The 19,494-nt window shown below is 27.3% G+C and overlaps 1 protein-coding gene across 14 annotated transcripts in view; it reads right to left on the minus strand.

Moving 5' to 3' along the window:
- Positions 1-19,494, minus strand: part of LOC127291230 (putative sodium-dependent multivitamin transporter) — a 425,330-nt gene that overhangs the window by 220,406 nt on the left and 185,430 nt on the right. For 13 of the 14 annotated variants that reach the window (XR_007844561.1, XM_051320216.1, XM_051320226.1 and 10 more), the window contains 2 exons: positions 6,229-6,348; positions 5,937-6,154 (listed from right to left, as the gene is read on the minus strand). Coding sequence is in view for 13 of the 14 variants with exons in the window: in XM_051320216.1 (XP_051176173.1) it covers positions 5,937-6,154; positions 6,229-6,348 (338 nt within the window). In the remaining variant the exon portion in view is untranslated. Of the gene's footprint in view, positions 1-3,971; positions 5,255-5,936; positions 6,155-6,228; positions 6,349-19,494 lie in introns of those variants that run through there. The other variant, XM_051320224.1, reaches the window with a different exon arrangement.

Consider the following 19,494-nt stretch of genomic DNA (forward strand, 5'->3'; position numbering starts at 1 on the left):
AATTGAGACTTCTGCTTACTACACCCTAAAAAAAGTAATCTTGATTCTAGCGAATTTCTCTTAATTTGATGCATATTTTCCTCTTATATATTGTATCAAAAGTAATAGTCTTCACTTGAGAGAATTTTCCTCTCGCATATAATTTGACAATTATGGTTATAAACTGATAAAGAAAAGCTATTATCATGCACTAAATTAAACATCTTTAATTAAATATTAAATATAATTAATGATTTATAGTTAATTACTTACATTAATTAATAGATTTGATTATTTATTTAACTTTAATTCAATGTTTTTGACATCAGAACCTCAAAAAAAATTGTTTTGTTTTATTATTAGTCACCAAAGAATAAAAATATTCAACATTCAAGTGGAATACTTTTGTGTTAAGAGAAAAAATTTAGAGGATATTAGAAGAGGCTTTTTCCTCTAAATATGAGATTACTTTTTTCAGGGTGTATATCTTCTTTTCTTTAATGTCAAACAATATTACCGCGAACATTTATAGTCTTACTTCCTGAATAAGGAACGGATGCAGAAGACTTCATCAGTAACATTCAGAACACGTACCATTCTAATTACAGATCGATCCCATTTCTATTATCTACCAGCGAGTCACGATCCTTTGATAAGGTTTCGTCGACGGCCAAATTACCACCATTACGTTGTTACTCCTGCTAGAGTAATTTCTAAGAGACTCCATCAAAATTGAGGGGGATGACAGATGTTCCGGACGGGTTATCTTATCATGAGGCTGAACAAGCATAAGCCGTCAATCTTCACAATTTTCAAGTGCCTCTACTCCTAGTTCTCAGCCTTAGACTGCGGGTCGACCCGCTCACCCCTGTCTAAACCAGGCCAGTTCCTGCCCCTGCCAGCGCAGTTGCCCATCTCACAACACTAAGATAGAGCAGCTTTCGGTCCCTCGGACGAGGCGACCATTGCAACACATGCAGCTGAACAAGCTCGTTACAAATAACACTTGTTATGATTTAAGAATTTAATTATTATTTAACAATAATAATTTAAAATTTGATATACCTTTACTTTTTTGATATAATGAATCAATAAATCTTGTTTTTCAAATTGATGTTTCATGTTTATATTCATTACATTGTATTATAATGTTTCATTAACAGCAACATCATAACATTTTTTTAAAAATGTTTATAAAATTTGAATTTAAAATTTTTAATTCTTGACAATTTTTCTAAAAAACAAAGAATAAAGCATCTCATGTCACTCCCAATCTTACACAAATGCACTCAATCAATGAACATTTCCGAAGATCTAACGCGTTTAGATTTTTAAATGATTGATTACGGAGATCGCTAAAACGATTTAACATTCGTTTTGGCTTTGATAAATACGAAGATATTTATTATATATTTAATTAAATAATTATCTATTTATTATATTTAATTAAAAATATATTTTTAGATTTACAAATTTGAATACTATATAATATTAAAAAGTAGAGTATTCGTTAGAAAAATTGGTAAGGCCCTCACCAGTTTTCCTTACATAGCATTTGGTAGCAATTGAAAAAAGAGAAACAATTTACAATAAATATTGTAGAATAAAATCAGTATCTAAGTCAACAGACATAATCAATTTGTTTTAGTACATTAAATTAAATTTTTTTTAAAAAGTATTTTGAAAATTAAAAAAATTGAATTATTATAATTTATAATGAAATAATAATTTAAAACAAAAAATAAATATGCGTATGAATAAACTACAATACGTAAAGGAAAAAAGTAAAAATTCTACAGAGCGAGGAATATATAAACATAACCCCACTAGATAAGACCTTTGTCATAGAATTCATGTCAATTTCCTAAAAGATTTTATCTATGTAAGCAAACTAATACGACACGAAGTTAAAAACAATTCTCTAACTTTATGTTCGCTAACTGTTACTTTGCAATAAAATAATTTACAAAAAATTATTTGATTAAACATTTTGATTATTCGAATAAATTTAACCTAAATCCATAATTTTTAACTTCATACTTTCAGCTTCAAAAAGTACTCATAACATAATTTCTATCTTTGAATTTTACCAGCGAAACAATTGTGCTAACCTAAATCTTTGAAACTAATACATTTTTTGAATCACTCGGTAACTAAAATTTTTTTTAAGTGAATGTAGCTTTAAATCGCTACGTAGCTACATAATGTCTAATAAAATAAGTAATTTACATGGAATCTTCAATTTTTAATTAATTTAAGAATAATAACGTTTATTTTCTTGGTTTTTTATTAAAAATGAGACGTGTAAAATATCTCGTTTTTTGAACATATCGAGACTCTTAAAATTTTATTCCCATTTAGGATTATTTACTGACAGTGATGTTGACAAGTTATCTAGCGAGGGTGATCTAACTAGTGATACTCAAAAGTTTAAATCGTCTGCAATAAGAGGAAAGAAAACTGTTTTACAGAAGCAAACTTCAAATTCAGACTCAGAAATATCAATTCTTTTGGAGACTATTAAGATGACTTGTCAAGGGCTTGCTCGTGCGAAAAAGTGTTAGGCATTATTTCTAAAATATAATCTCAATATCATTTTTTATATAATCAATTATCGTTATATGAATAGAAAACATTTTTATTCTAGTTAAAGTGAAATACAGGCATCTATAGAATTAAGAGATAATCTACCTCCTTTATCAACAAAGAATTTACAGGACTTTCTGAACCTTGAACTATACTCTATGGTAATATTTTTTATAAATGTAATTTTCAAATGTTAATTAGGAATTCTTGTAAGTCATAAAGAACTTAACATTTTACAATTATTATCTTAAGACAAATGTTATAAAACTTATTCTAATAAAAGTAATATTAATTTAATTAAAATATATTTTTTATTTTTACAGATCTTTAGTGATACTAACAACAATTAAAAATAATAATTTAATTACATTAATATTATTATTAGAATAAGTAATTAAAATTCTTCAATAAAAAGGATGCAGTATAAGATTTACATACACGTAATTATAATTTATAATAAACTAGCAAAATATGCACGCTACAGCGCGCATATTTTATGAATGAGAAATAAGAGCAGTGTATTCGGATCTGTAGTAAATGTATGAAAGCGAGCTGCTGCTTTCTTATTGAGCAGCTTGATTTTATACGAGTCATAGCAACTTCTTAATTTGTTAGACATTTTACCTTGTGATGTAATGATATTAGTAACGTCGATCTTTGGAGCAAGATCAAACATACTCATTGGTATTGGGGTAAGATTAACATTTATGTATATTAGAGTAAAAAAATCGGACAAGTTCGAGTTACACTCGTATTAAAACCAAGGGTTCCGTACCCCTAAATCTAAAATTTGTGGCGTTGAAAGTGTGATGGCCGATGGAAAAATTCCAATTTTGCTTAATTTTTCCAGTAATATATATTTTTTTAAATTTAATATATTTTAATATATTAAAAACGCTCGCCCTCTACTTTTGACCAGACATCAACTCATATTGCTGAGTTAATTTCCCTAATGCTAAACATGGATTAAATGCTCCTCTATATGACAGACGAAACGTGTAATATTGTAAGGTAGTAATATTGCGAATGCCTTGAGTTTGTTTTATGTTTACAGTCCATCCCTGATCATCTAAAGGAAACATTAAAGGATAAGTCATAGGGTCAACATTCGCACTGAGGCTGGAAATTGGAATACTTTTGGAATCTTTAAGATGGATATACAATATATATAGCGTTTAATAGTAGATTCACCATCTTCGCTAACAAATACAATTGCTACTTTATTACAAGATGGAAAATTAAACTTGTTTTGATCTTATAACCTGTCGCGTTTAATCCACATTTCAATATTTCTTACAGAATTATTTGATGATTTAGCTTGTTCTTCTTCTTTAATCTCAAAATCTCGAATCATTTTAAATGCTTTAGCATATATATCTCTCTAAATGAAATATCAATTTCCGATAATAATTTCATCAAACATTTATTATTATATTCGTTATTTAATCTTTCTTTTACAGCTGCATTTGAATCAATTATATAAAATTGAACATATTTACGACTATCGTCATCATTTGGATAAAGACAGTATTACAATGATATACTTGTCCATGAATGTAGAAAATATTCGGACCTTTTCTGTTTGGAACTTCTAATTTACCTCCCATGCTAGCAAAAGCAAATGAACTGTTATACGAACGAATATTTTCTCTGTAATTTTTACCCACAAAGGTAAAGTCACATAATAAATTGGTTAAAACTCAGGATAAGGATTTAAGTCATTTAACTTTACTTTTCCTTTGTGACAACAGCTATTAAAATTATTATCTGAAGACCTTTCACCCAAATAATTTTTAGAAATATTTTTTTCATTAAATTCATCTAAAAATATAATTGCAGTTCCTAATGTTTCTAACTGTTTAGTATTCTTCTTATTTATTTATTGGTTAAATCTTTTTCTTCACGCTCTTTTTTATTGACCTCCGTTTCCAATAAAAATTTAATATTCTTACATACTACATTCCTTTGTTGGCGCCCTTTTTTTCAACCTGTGTTTCTGTCAAAATTTTTACGCTTTAAATCATGTTTTAGACGCTGCTTTTTTCGATCTCTGTTTCTAAATCCAATTTTTTATTCTTACTTTCTAAATTCCTTCGTTGGCGCTCTTTTTTTCCACTTTCTGTTATAATTTTATCATATTTTCACTTTACATCGTTTCCTAGACGCTGCTTTTTTCAACTTCTGTTTCTAATAATTTTTTTTACATAGCAAATTTATGTTTTGATGCACTTTCTTTTCTATTTCTGTTTCTTGTCGATTACGTTTTCTCTGCCTATCTTTTTCTTGTCTTTCTATTTTTTGTTCTATTGTTTCCTGAAACCTAGCCTTTTTCTCTTTCTTTATATTTTAAAGTATAAGGTCTTTTGTGTTTATTTTCTATGTACAGTAGAAATTTTGAATCTAATAGCTCCATCGATTCTTATTCCTCGAAATTTCACGATTACGAGCATGTTGTTGGAATTAAAAATGACAATATTTAAAAATTTTGTAATTTTCATGAAAAACTCATTAAGGGCCATAAATAGAAAATGTCATTAGGCCTAAGAACGCCGCTCAGGCCCCTCTCGGTGCATGCGTCCCTCGAGCTCCGACTTTATGGTCTGTCCGGTTGAGTAAGGGTATACATCTTCCAAATAAGGACGCAATCAATGATCGCCCAAAACAACATGAAACGTACCTTGGCTCCTCCCTAAACCAATAGCAAATTCTTACTGTCGAACTGTAACGCATTTTTTCTTTCTATCTAAGAAGAGTCATATAAAACTATCCTTCACAGCTGATCGAGCCCGGACAGAATGAACGAATAAAAGAATGAAAGAATTCTAAGATTATTATAGCAATAATACTTATTTTTATTATTTAACAATTTTATAAATAAATGTACTTTGCAATATGCAATTAAAAACATGTTGAACAGTTATTAAAACCTTTGTTTGGTAATTTATAATATAATAAGAGAGTAAATAGTGAAGTAATATAGTGAGTCGCGCTCTATTGAGTTATCATCCATGACCGGCCCGGTACCAAGCCGGAAACTATGTCAGTATCGAAAATTCTACTGGCCCGGTAGCCTGCTGGTGGTTTGCCGGCAGTAAACCGGTATTAAATCACTAAAAATAAGAACCAGGCAAGTGGTTTACCTAAACCGTCGCAGATAGTTGCCGGGTTATCATCCATGACCGGCCCGGTACCACGCCGGTCTACCTACTAGATGTCGAGACAAATAGTTTATTATATAAACAATCGTTCCAGGTCTTTTCATTTTATAAATATTATACAAAAACGATTTTAACAAAAAACTACCATTAATTTACTTAAGTGCTATTATACTTGGGATACAAAACTGAAAACTTTATAACAAAAATAAATACCAGCTATAAAAAGTCCTGGAAGTCCAGGTAAGTGTGATAAAGTATCCATTACATATAGTGGCATTAGCATATCAGGAAGTTTTATTCTGCCTTCTTTTACAGGATCGCAGTTCCTGTACTTGGTGTATATTGCGAGTCCAGAAAAACAGGTTAATATCGAAAGACACATTAAAATTGGCAAATTCAACCACAGTGCTAATCTTGCCGACTTAATTTTTCTGAAAATAAATCAATTGTAAACAAAAAATTTATGCAAAATTCAAATGTAAACGTAAACAATTTAGTAACTCACCGAACTGACAACAACCTCTGCACTTGAACTTGATTAACACCATAAAGCGATAAGAAGGTAAAAAATCCACCAATAATTAAAGACCAATACGTGTGACGAATAGTCGGATCCAAAGAAATGCTATAATTTCGTAATTATTAATAATTAATATAGTCAAAAAATGTATATTTTAATTAATAATAATAAAGTTCAAGGAATTTTTTTGTCTGTTCAATCTCCTGTGCAAATATAATGTGCTTTAAAATTTTCTACATAATCATTCTAGTTGTATTTTTGGTCGGTGATTATGAATTTAATGTCAACATTGTCGATTGGTGAGTTTAAAGTCATTAAAATTGCAAAAAATGCTGAAAGTTTTCATTTTGTTTCCTACTAGGAAGCTTTATAGACAATTTTCGAACTTCCTAAAATCAATTATTTTAATAAATTTTTATCTAATATAATTATATTTCGACATGAGAAACAAATGTCCGGATGTATGTGTTTGAGTGGATGTGTATGTATGGCACCGCTTCTTGTGTACAAAGGATCTCAAGCAAATGTAGACGGACCGCCCTGAAATTTTGAATGGTAATTCTACTTTCTAATACCAAAAATCGTACACAAGGATTTCCAATAATATCCACAAAACTTTTTTTTGGAACGATTTTCTTAAAAAGTTAAAAATACATTTTTTTATAAAAAAAGATGTTTATTATAAAAATTTCACTTTATTTATTTTAAAAACGTATTCTTTGCATTCAAACGAATTTTCTAACTTATATGAAGTTCATATTTTACCTAAATTTATAGATGAAATCATAATTTTTACTTTTTCAAAAAATTTAAATTTTTTATTTTTGTTAAACAAATTTTTTCTTCTTTCTTAATAAATTTTTTTTTAAAATTTTACGCTAAATTGCATTCCTTACATAGAAAACAATTGATTGATCTATATATTTTACCTAAATTTATAAAATTAATCGTTATTTTTAACGTCAACAAAACGTAAATAAATTCGAAATAAATTATTCGAAAGAACTTAAGAAAAAGAAAAATTTAAGAAAAATTGAAGAATTAACAAAAACTGCTTCAGGAAATGCAAAATCGAAATTAAACATATTAAATTAAAAAACAGTACATAATGTCTGGAATGACGTTTTGGAATAGAAAATTTAATTAGTGACAGTAAGAGGGGACAATCAATGTATCCCTTTAAAATTTTAAAAAAGAAAAGTAAATCAAAATAGTCAAATCTAGATGTAAGTCTGGGTATGTTCGCCAATGAACGTAAACTGTCATATTCATGTGAAAATCTATCAAAACGAACATTTGTTTGTCTAGCAAAGAACCGAAGGAAACGATTTTGAACTCGTTCGATTCTAACAAGATAATAAGCATAATATGGTCTCCATGACACAGAACAGTGTTCAATTTGTGATCTAACAAATGAAAAGTAAAGCGATTTCAGAGTTCGTGGGTTATGGAATGCTAAAGCATTTCTAATAACAAATCCTAGTGACTTGAGAGCACAGTTAACGATATTGGAAATGTTATAACTAAAAGATAACGAGTCATCAAGTGTTATCCAAAGATCCCGCACCTGGTTTACTCTATTAAGCTCCCCATTGCCAACAAAGTATGAATACACGGAGAGAAATCTGCTGCGATTTTTGCTTGGATGAGTAAATTACTTTAATTACATGGCACGACACTTGCATTTTTAGCATAAATTCAAGTATTTATTGTAAAAATAGTTTCTAAGCAAAAAACACAAGTCACGGGTGTTAATTTTGTATGAATTTCACATAAAAACTGCAAAGGGGACATGCCATAAAAGTATTAGATCCTCTCTTATAAAATTTGCAAGAATGCCATCTGATTTTCAGGTGGAATTTATACAACACAATCTTACCTCCGTATACACACAGCATTTCACACACACACAATCATTGTATGCTGGTGATTCCGAGGAACGGAACGCACAATGCGCACGCTCGTGTTTTACTATGCGTTTTTAACCGCGAAATTTAAAATAATTTTATTTAAAATTTTTTTAAAAATATTTGTTGCCAATAAGTGGTTGTTTATTAAAAAGTAAAATAGAAAAATAATAAATAAAATCGAATTATTTATAATGCATACATTATAAATAATTCGACTTTATTCTCGATTTATTTATTAAATAAAATAAAATTTAATTTATCCATAGATAATTTTCTGAATATATATAATATTTTATTAATATTTAATTAATTTCATATATTAATTAATTAAATTAAAATTATTAATTAATGTAATAAATATGTAAATATATAATATTAATACTATATTGGTGATTATATTTTAATATTTAATATAAAAATAATACTTATACCCATAATATAATAACAAATATATAAATACAATGAATAAATATAATTATAAATTTATACAAATGTAATTAATATTAAATTTTTTAATTGTTTTTTATTTTTAATAGATTCTGTTTTTAAAAGAACAAATAACATTTTAGCTAATAAATATTTAAAAATTTCAGTATTTAAAATATTCTATTTTACTGTTTAATAAACAATCACTTATTGACAACAAATATTTTAAAAAAATTTTTAAATAAAATTATTTTAAATTTCGCGGTTAAAAACGCATAGTAAAACACGAGCGTGCGCATTGTGCGTTCCGTTCCTCGGAATCACCAGCATACAATGATTGTGTGTGTGAAATGCTGTGTGTATACGGAGGTAAGATTGTGTTGTATAAATTCCACCTGAAAATCAGATGGCATTCTTGCAAATTTTATAAGAGAGGATCTAATACTTTTATGGCATGTCCCCTTTGCAGTTTTTATGTGAAATTCATACAAAATTAACACCCGTGACTTGTGTTTTTTGTTTGATACACTCCATTACATTAAATACATGAATTCATATTTAAATTATTCCAGTCTTAAGCTAAAATTGTATCGAAAAATGACTTATGAAATTAATAAAGACTACACAAGCAAAAATCGCAGCAGATTTCTCTCCGTGTATCATAGAATGGTATTAGATTTACTAAACGAAATGATACAACATTTATTGACATTAAGATCCAAGTGATTGATTCTACACCATTCAGTGAGTCCATTTAAATCACTCTGAAGAAGATGTGAATCATCCTCAGAACGTATTATTTTATAAAGTTTTAAATCGTCAGCAAAGAGAAGAATAATGTCAATAAATCCTTGTGTCAGATTTTAGATATTAATGATTACAATACGCATACAAAATTACAAGACAATCCGTTAAAACGTTTCTGAGATAATTTGTACACAATATTTTGTGACATACACAAACACATACACACAAACATACATCTGGACAATTTGCCAAGGAGTTCATATATATTATTTCTACATGAAAATAAGTCCATATAACCCAATTTTAAAAAATCGAAAAACGTCACGAATGCAAAGCTTCCTCATAAAAAAGCAAAAATACTTCTTTTTAATAATAAAAAAAATATATTAAATAAAATAATTTAATAAAATCTAATACATAACTTAATAAAATACAATATATATGTAGAAATTGTGCAATTGTAAATTTGTCTTAATTTATTTTAAATATAAATTTTATTATATATTTAAGAACGTGTGTTGATTAAACATTTAAACAAATTTTTGTAATACATAGTAACGTTATAATTTTTTTTTCTTTAAAAATGTTACAACTAATAAACTTTATTTAGAAATTTATTAAACTCTTACATTATAATAATAAGTGTATAAATTTAAAGGTAAAGTTCTTTTTTTAAATTTGTGGTTTTATATGGTCTAAAACAATCCTTACATTATGTGAGAAAAATTTTGGTGCGTAAAGTAAATTGCAGTGCGTAAATTTCGCTTTACACACTGTTTTAAAAATCGCTTCTTTACACACACTTTTCGGTGTGTAAAATTTTACTATAGAGGTTAGTGTTGCAAAAAAATAATTAAATTACTATTCTGAGTCTCAAATTGTATATTTGAGTGACTGGGTTCATTTCTTGTTTCTTCATCTTCACTACAAGATGAAACTAAAATATTTTTTTGATATTTAAGAACGTGTGTTGATTAAACATTTAAATAAATTTTTTACAACATAAAAACGTTACAATTTTATTTTCTTAAAAAATGTTACAACTTATAAACTTTATTTAGAAATTTATTAAATTATTACAAAATAATAATAATAATAATAACAATTATAATGAAAATAGTAATAGTAATAAAAATAATTAAGATATACATGTTATAATAATTTTTAATACAAATATTATTGAACATTAATTTGTAATATTTTTATCATTAATTTCTTTTATTTCAGAGATGTTAAATAAAAGTTGAAAAATTTCTTTTTAAAAAAAGTAGTAATAAACAGCATTTTTTATTAAATATTCGTTGCATTTCCAGTTTCTGATACCTTTTCTCTCAATTGACGTTCTTTTCGTCCTCCCTCTCTATCCACCGATTGTGGTAATCAAATGCCAATGGTAGAAGTTATATCACTTTCTTTAATGTCTTTTACTTTTTAATTAATCGTATCTGCAAAATATTAATAAAATGATGAGTATTACATAATAGCCAGAAAATGTTTATTGTAATCACGAAGAAAAACTTTATCTTATAAATACCCTTTATACATAAATATTTACATGTTTTTGAGAAGTCTAATTTTCCCAATCCTTTTATTTTCTTTCCTTTGTTGGAATAATTTTTTTGTACGTCTTTTTTAATTAGACTTGGCATCAAAGATTTGATCGCTTCGCGTACATTATTCGATGCGGCTATTTCTCGTAATATATGTGTTTTCTGTAAATTAGGGAAAATAATAAATTTAATGGTAAAGTATAATTTTAAGTAATACTAATAATAATAATAACAACATCAAAAATATCCCCGTAGAAATCCTCGAGGATTTCCTCGTGTCAAATTTGAACGGAATTCCTTGAGGATTTCAACGAGGATTTTGTACTTTAATTTTTCGTTTCTTTTTTAATAATTCCCACAGAATCCACGAGGATTTTGTACTCTAATTTTCCTCGAGGATTTACACTGGAATATTTTTGACGGGGAACACATATTTTCCAAATGATCACGAGTCTCAGTATTGTTTTTTAAATTTTCTTCGAATTTTGTAAAATCTTCTATTGTATCAACCGGCAATTGTAGAATTTCATTATTTTTTCAAAATGATTTTACATCCGATTTTACATCAATATAATATACAATACACATTTAACTATTTTTGAAACTAAATATCAAAAAGGAAACACAAAAATTTGTAAATAATTTGAATTGTATAATAAAAAATGAGTCTCAAGTTTTCTAAAATAATAAAAATTTTATAATATTCTAAAAATGTATATTTTTTAATCGTGAAAATTGTTTTAAGTAATATCAATTTTTTATAATTCTATAATTTTGACGACAAATTAAAAAAAATTATTTGTGGTTCAAACATTATTAACCAATTAAATATGATAAAAATATTAATATACAAAAAAATTTTATTTACTTTTCTGAGTACCTAAAATAATTACTTACAATTTTCAGACTCAGACATTTCATCTGGATGGTTTTCAAATTCCTCTGTATTTACAGAAGTAAAATTTTTTTCAGTAGTTGTTTCTGATCCTTCTATTAATAAAAATTTAAATTTATATATTTAATTTTTTAATTTAAACTGTTTTTTAAAGAAAAATTCAAACAATGAATTTAAATTTTAGAATAACTTTTTACTTTACTGTTAATATATTTTTTATCTAATAATAATATTTACTTTCTGACAATTGATGGAAATAGTAATTTTTAATCAATGAATTATTAAAAAATTTATATTTATTAAAATTGAAATAAACAAAAATAATTACTTTCATTTTTTTTAGCCTCCGATTTTCCATCTGGATTTTTGGATCGACTTTCTACTACTTCATCTTCACTTGAAGAAGAAAAATGTCCTTGCAAATTTTTTTGTAATCCCGCTTTAAAAAAAATTAATTAATTTTTATATGTTTTACATGTTGAAAATTATTATTTATTTTAGTTTTTACTTTATTTTTCTTAAATGACTTGCTAATAATTCGTATTTTTAAATTCTTAAATTAATATTAAACTTTAATTTATTTTTGAATGAATTAAATTTATATTCTAATTGTATACCTTTAGTTTGACGGAGTTTGTTAGGCGGGGAAGAATAATCAACACTTAGATTTCTATCTTCAATGTCTACAATAACTATTATTATAGAATAATAATCTTTGTATTCATTTCTTCATTCATTCACATTTTCTTAGTACTTGAATTTTCTCATTATTATTAGATTATATATACATATGGGCGATTCCACGTGAGATTTATAGTTGAGGTTTAAAATTCTAGTAAATATATTTTTTCCTTATTCTTTATGAAAAAAAAGAGACACCTATTTTTTTTTTATGGTCAAATTTTTGAGTTACGAATTTTCAACATTTTTATCAGTCAAAAGCAGACCTATTTTCAATTAAGAATAGCTCAAAAACTATTGTATTTAGAAAAATTTTGTAAAGACATAAAAAATTTGTTTTTTCTTCGACTTTTTAAAAATGTTAACAAAAAAAAAATTTTGAATTTTTATAAAAAAATATTAATTTTTTATAAACAAATTAATGTTTTTTACATTTGGGCCCGATTTTTTTTTCATATACCTACCTGGAAGTGTTAAGAAGACTTTAGAAAAGGTTTCAGAGTGGGCCTGATAAGTTTAATAAGTTTAAATAAATATTTAAACTCGGATTGCAAGCTTAATGCGCGCGCGGTGCTTTGTGAGTTTATCTAGTTTGAAAAGAAATTTTCTTTAAGAGGCATTTTATATTTTTTTAACTTGTTACATCTGTTTATTACAAAACGGATTTGTTAAAACTTTAAATATAAACATATTTAAACATTTCAATTGTTTATACGATTAATTAACCCATTAACGCCCAAAAACTGAAAATTCTTTGTACACATTCAGGTTACGTTATTTTAAATAAATCGGTCAACATTTTCTACGAGAGGTACATTTCCTATAGGTCTTGAGTGTGCTCTTTCCGATTCCGGTATCAAAAATTAATTTCGTCTAAGCCGAAATTAAATATGGCGGTTTAAATGTCAAAAAACACAAAAAAAGTTTCATTTTTTTTAGTTTGACATTTTTTTTCAATCGGAAAAAATGTAAGAATAAAATTAAATTGTCAACCATAGGTGCATAAAAGTTGTGTACTTTCGAGAAACGTAAAGTAGAATAAAAAATTTCAAGATGGCGGACCAAATATGGCGTCAAATTCATTGTAAAATGTGAAAATTTTGTGCAATATTGGTCAAATTGACAAAATGTAACTGGATTTGCCTGAATTTTGTTACTCGGGGGTTTTTGGGGTCGCTGATTAAGAATCTGAAGTCGGTTTTCAAAAATGCAAAATGGCCGATCCAATATGGCGGATGAAATTTTAAAAATGCATTCAATTGGTCTGAATTTTCATACTCGGAGGTTTTCGGGGTTGCAGATTACGAATTTGAACTTCATTTTTAAAAATTAAAAATGGCAGATCCAATATGGCGAATAAAAATTTTAAAAATGCATTTATTTGGTCTGAATTTTTATACTCGGGGTTTTTCGGGGTTGCTGATTACGAATTCGAACTTCATTTTTAAAAATTAAAAATGGCGGATCCAATATGGCGGATTTTGAAAAAAATCCATCGTATTTACATGAAAAAGCACAGAAAAAGTTGATGAATTCGTTGAAAAAGTTTAAAAATTTACTTACTTCGTGACCATCCAGAAGATAATATCTAGTTCATGAAAGTTTTACTAACTATTTCTTTCTGTGTGTATGTCACTAGAAATATTCAGACATGTGAATAAATAAATTTTTAATTCAGTATTAATAATTAAATCTAAAATAAACAAATTATATTTAAAAAAATAAAAAAAAATAACATTCTTAATTTTGTCTACCTCCACGTGGTAAGAATTGGTAAACGCCTAAATGGGCTGCTAAAAAAAACTGAAAACCCCTTCAGGCTATTTGAACGGATTTTTACATTTTTCATTTGTCATATTGGATCCGCCATATTGTATTTTTGAAAACCGACTTCAGATTATTAATCAGCGACCCCAAAAACCCCCGAGCAACTGATTTCATGTAAATATGATGAATTGTTTTTTTTAGTCCGCCATATTGGATCCGCCATTTAGAATTTTTAAAAATGAAGTTCGAATTCGTAATCAGCAACCCGGAAAACCCCCGAGTATAAAAATTTAGACCAAATAAATACATTTTTAAAATTTTTATCCGTCATATTGGATCCGCCATTTTGAATTTTTAAAAATGAAGATCAAATTCGTAATCAGCAACCCCGAAAAACCCCGAGTATAAAAATTCAGACCAAATAAATTCATTTTTAAAATTTTTATTCGCCATATTGGATCCGCCATTTTTAATTTTTAAAAATGAAGTTCAAATTCGTAATCTGCAACCCCGAAAACCTCCAAGTATGAAAATTCAGACCAATTGAATGCATTTTTAAAATTTCATCCGCCATATTGGATCGGCCATTTTGCATTTTTGAAAACCGACTTCAGATTCTTAATCAGCGACCCCAAAAACCCCCGAGTAACAAAATTCAGGCAAATCCAGTTGCATTTTGTCAATTTGACCAATATTGCACAAAATTTTCACATTTTACAATGAATTTGACGCCATATTTGGTCCGCCATCTTGAAATTTTTTATTCTACTTTACGTTTCTCGAAAGTACACAACTTTTATGCACCTATGGTTGACAATTTAATTTTATTCTTACATTTTTTCCGATTGAAAAAAAATGTCAAACTGAAAAAAATGAAACTTTTTTTGTGTTTTTTGACATTTAAACCGCCATATTTAATTTCGGCTTAGACGAAATTAATTTTTGATACCGGAATCGGAAAGAGCACACTCAAGACCTATAGGAAATGTACCTCTCGTAGAAAATGTTGACCGATTTATTTAAAATAACGTAACCTGAATGTGTACAAAGAATTTTCAGTTTTTGGGCGTTAATGGGTTAAATAGTTAGATTAATGAATTTTTGTTTTATTCAATTTTTACATATCACAATATTCGAAAAGAATTGTTTTTCAAATATTGTCACAAAAACACATATAATAATAAGCACAAAAGGTAAAAAAAAGTTATAATTAATTTAAAAATATAATTGGTATTTTAAAAAAACATTTTGAATCTACAGTATAGAACGGTTATTCGGATAAATGATAAAATAAACGAATTTTCGATTTATAAAGTAATTATTTAAGTATTTATTTATATAAAACAGACTTATACAAAATTAAAACTCTTAAAGTCAATATAAATAAATTTTCTGTTTAAAAATAATTATAATGATTTATATAAACATCTTTTCAAAATCCTCAGATACGTAAAACGTAAGATGGTCGATGACTTTTTAAATACTGTCCTGAAAGGTGAAGTTGTGTCCCCCACTTTACCAGCCCGGTTCGAACAATCACCAGGTGGTTATATGTACTGCAGAATAAAAAGCCAGAAGAAAATTTTTGGTGCCAGCACCTTTTGGTTAAATCGATTTACAACATCACACAGGGCCACCGCTGTAATTGACTTACTCGAGGTCTGAGCCCGGGACAGGCCGATACAGTGAAGGTATACCACTTCCCTTTACAGGACCCAATCCGTGATCGCTAGATTCGTCCAAACAGCCTGGGATTGAAGGAACAATTTTTTATTATTGTATATGTGATATAGATGATAACCGTTTAATTCTCGTGAGTGGAAGTGGTGTATCCATACTTAACTTACCAACACTTATTTTCGAGGACGCCACTCAGGCCTAACGTAATATCTGCTTCACGCGAGAACTTTACATAGGCCCGGGTTGGAAGAGTGGGAGTATAACGCTTCTCCTCAATGGAGTGAAACGGCTACTGCTGATGTAAGATAAACATAGAGCAACCATCGACCGTTTCAACAACATTGTAGTAGTGTCGCTAAAAAGAAGCTTCTAATTGTTTCATATAACTTAGCTTGATTATTATATAGTTTATAATATTGTTCTGCAATTTGTCGATCAATAACTTACTGCATGTGTTAAATCTTCTTATATTATATTTGTCTTTTTTATTTTTGTATTAGGCCCAAAAAATATATTCCTATTTTTGTATATTATTAATAATTATATATGTATTTTGAAGATAAATTATTAATTATTGAATAATTTTTTATGCATAAAATATGGATATTGCATAATATTGGTTTAGAAGATATTTGTTTCTTTTGGTAGTCTTAAATGTTTCATATAAAAAATACTTCAATCCATTTAGTTTTTTTGGTATTGGATAACATTGGCATTAAAGATATTACGATTTTAAGGATAAAGAAAGATGTTGGATAACATTAGTATTGAATATATTGATTGTTTGATAATAATGGAAGCTGGCTTTTGGAAAAATTTTTTGATATTGGATAATTTTGGCATTAGAGATATTTTAATTTTAAGGATAAAAAATGATATTGGATAACATTAGTATTGAATATATTTTGATATTGGAAAAAATATTGACTGTTTGATAATAGAGGATGCTGGCTTTTGGAAAAGTATTTAAATAGATAGAAAGAGGTTTGAATATTGTTTTATGGGTTAAATAATAGTTTGTGAGTTGAATATTAATAAAAGGTGCAGAGGAAAATAAGTTAAATAATAATCAAAGTCGAAAATAATATAATATGGAAACAGATTAAACAACGCTTATTCACGTTCATATAAGACTATCATTGTTTCATTCGTTAGCTAAATTATAGTTAATGAAATATTTTATAGATGAAACACATGTAAGTAAATTTTTTAAAGTAATAAACTAAAATAAATGATTTGTTTTGAAAATTGGCTTTATCGGCAGTTTAAAAGTTGAAGAAGGATACCATGTCAAACATAAAAGAGTATATTATTTTAAGTAATGAAGATTTTAAAATGATTGAAAATGTACCTGAAATGTTAAATGATATGCATATGTATAAATTTCAAGAATTATTAAAAAATGATTCAAATTCTTTCTTCATTATGCAAAGTACTTTGTATTTACAAATGCTTGATTTAATTATTCCAATTAGAGAAAGAGATAAACATATTCAAATAGTTTTTAGCGATAATAACAATTCTGGTCATCGGATTTGTGTTTATTACGATGGAGTAAGACTTTATATTTTTGATAGCCTTAATGCAGGGTGTTTGAATATTCATCAAATAGAATATTTAATTAGATTGTTTCCTTTTAAACCAACAGAATTTTTTGTAGGTGTTAATCAACAACCGATTGGTACAGTTAAGTGTAAAGTATAATGCAATAACATTTGCAACATCTGTATTGGTTAACAGTGTAAATTAAAAGATTAATTTATTAAACTGATAATAATATAATGAGCAAGCATTTGATATCATTTTTTGAAAACAATTAATTAAATCATTTTCCGGCAGTTAGAATGTCTAATATGAGGATTTCGATTTGTAGAGAATGATTGGAATTATCTGTTCATAAATCGAGCTAAAGAACTTCAAAATGGTGAACAAAACCTTTTATATTTTTTAACGACTTTTCCCAGTAAAAATGACAACAGAGTTCTGTCTAATGAAACTGAGAATGAAAAAAAATACCCAAAGAAAAAAATTTGTCTTGTAAGATGAAGAAATTATCTACAGAAATTGAAGAGGGATTTACATGTTGATGTGAATTCAGTATGCACAACAGAAAATAATAAGAAAATAATTTCTAGTCTTATTGTTAGGGAAAATTTTGATCCCATGACATATCCTACAATGTTTCCTTATGGTAATCCTGGATGGACTGTTAACCTTAAGCATACTCAAGGTACTTGTAATTTTATTCATTTACAATTTTATATGTATCGTCTTTCATAGAGAAGAAAAAAGCGCGGATTGACATATGTGCATATGTCATATGTCATATTGACTGTGCAATAATATGTATTATATTATTATGACACCATAATGTTAAAATAATAATACAGTAACGATTTCAAAAATAACATTATAATTTTGTGAGATCAAAATTCCAGTAACTTGTCGTCAAATAAAAATAAATTTTTAATTTTTCAAAAAAACGACAGATACCACGTGCGCTTACGCGCGTTTCTTTAAGCTAGTTTATATAGTAATTTTTTAAAACTTACGAGCTTCTGCGGCTATTAGTACAGGAAAATCTTTCCATGATGGTCCTGGGTAACTCTCTTCACGAACGTATCTATCGATCAATTTATAATATTTTGGCTCTGGATATTTGCACAAGATATTTTTTTAAAGTGTCACTTGTTACCCAGGATATTGGAACAATCTCGACACACTTTTTTAAATTTTTTTTATTTAAAATAAATTCAACAACAATCAATTTTAAACCACATAACCAATATGGTAAAGTAAAATCGTTGTATTGACAGCCCAGTTATTCTGCCCCCTGTGATCATTAATTCGCTCCGGTTTTTTGTCTGCTTCTAACACAAAATAATTTTGACTAATACAAAGCGCATTTTATTTTTATTATTTGTTGCTTAAAAAATTGAAGATAAAGTGAAATTCAGTTACAAAGGTGAGTAAACAATTATTCATATAATAAATTTTTTAATTATAGAAAATTTGTTGAAGTAAAGTAAAAAATACAGGTTAAGTTTCTTCACATAGATAGAAAGAGCTTTCTTGATTATTAATTCGCAAATATAAAAATAATTACATTTTAATTTAATATTTCAGTATTACATTGTGTGAATAGTAATGAAAACGAATGATTTTTGGAAAGTGGAATTTGTTGCTCGAAAGCAGCGGGAGTAGCAATCGTTCGTGAAAAATAATTTTTTCCCTACGCGTCACACACGTTTTCTACAACACTATACGAGAGAATGCATATTCGTATATTATTTATAATTTTTATTTACTATTTCATTTCTCCACACTCAGCAGTAGAGAGAAAAAATGAACATCTTTTGCAACACTTTTATAACCTAAAAATTTGTATTTTCAGAACAGTCATTCCACACAACCATGTGGAAATCAAAAAATATTCATTGTTATTGAATTTATTTTAAAAGAAAAAAATTTAAAAAAGTGTGTCGAGATTGTTCCAATATCCTGGGTAACAAGTGACACTTTAAAAAAAATATCTTGTACAAATATCCAGAGCCAAAATATTATAAATTTATCGATGGATACGTTCGTGGAGAGA

The sequence above is a fragment of the Leptopilina boulardi genome, unplaced genomic scaffold (genome assembly GCF_019393585.1).
Source record: "Leptopilina boulardi isolate dan_hultmark-lab unplaced genomic scaffold, ZJU_Lbou_2.1 LbouV2_13, whole genome shotgun sequence".
NCBI lineage: Eukaryota > Metazoa > Arthropoda > Insecta > Hymenoptera > Figitidae > Leptopilina > Leptopilina boulardi.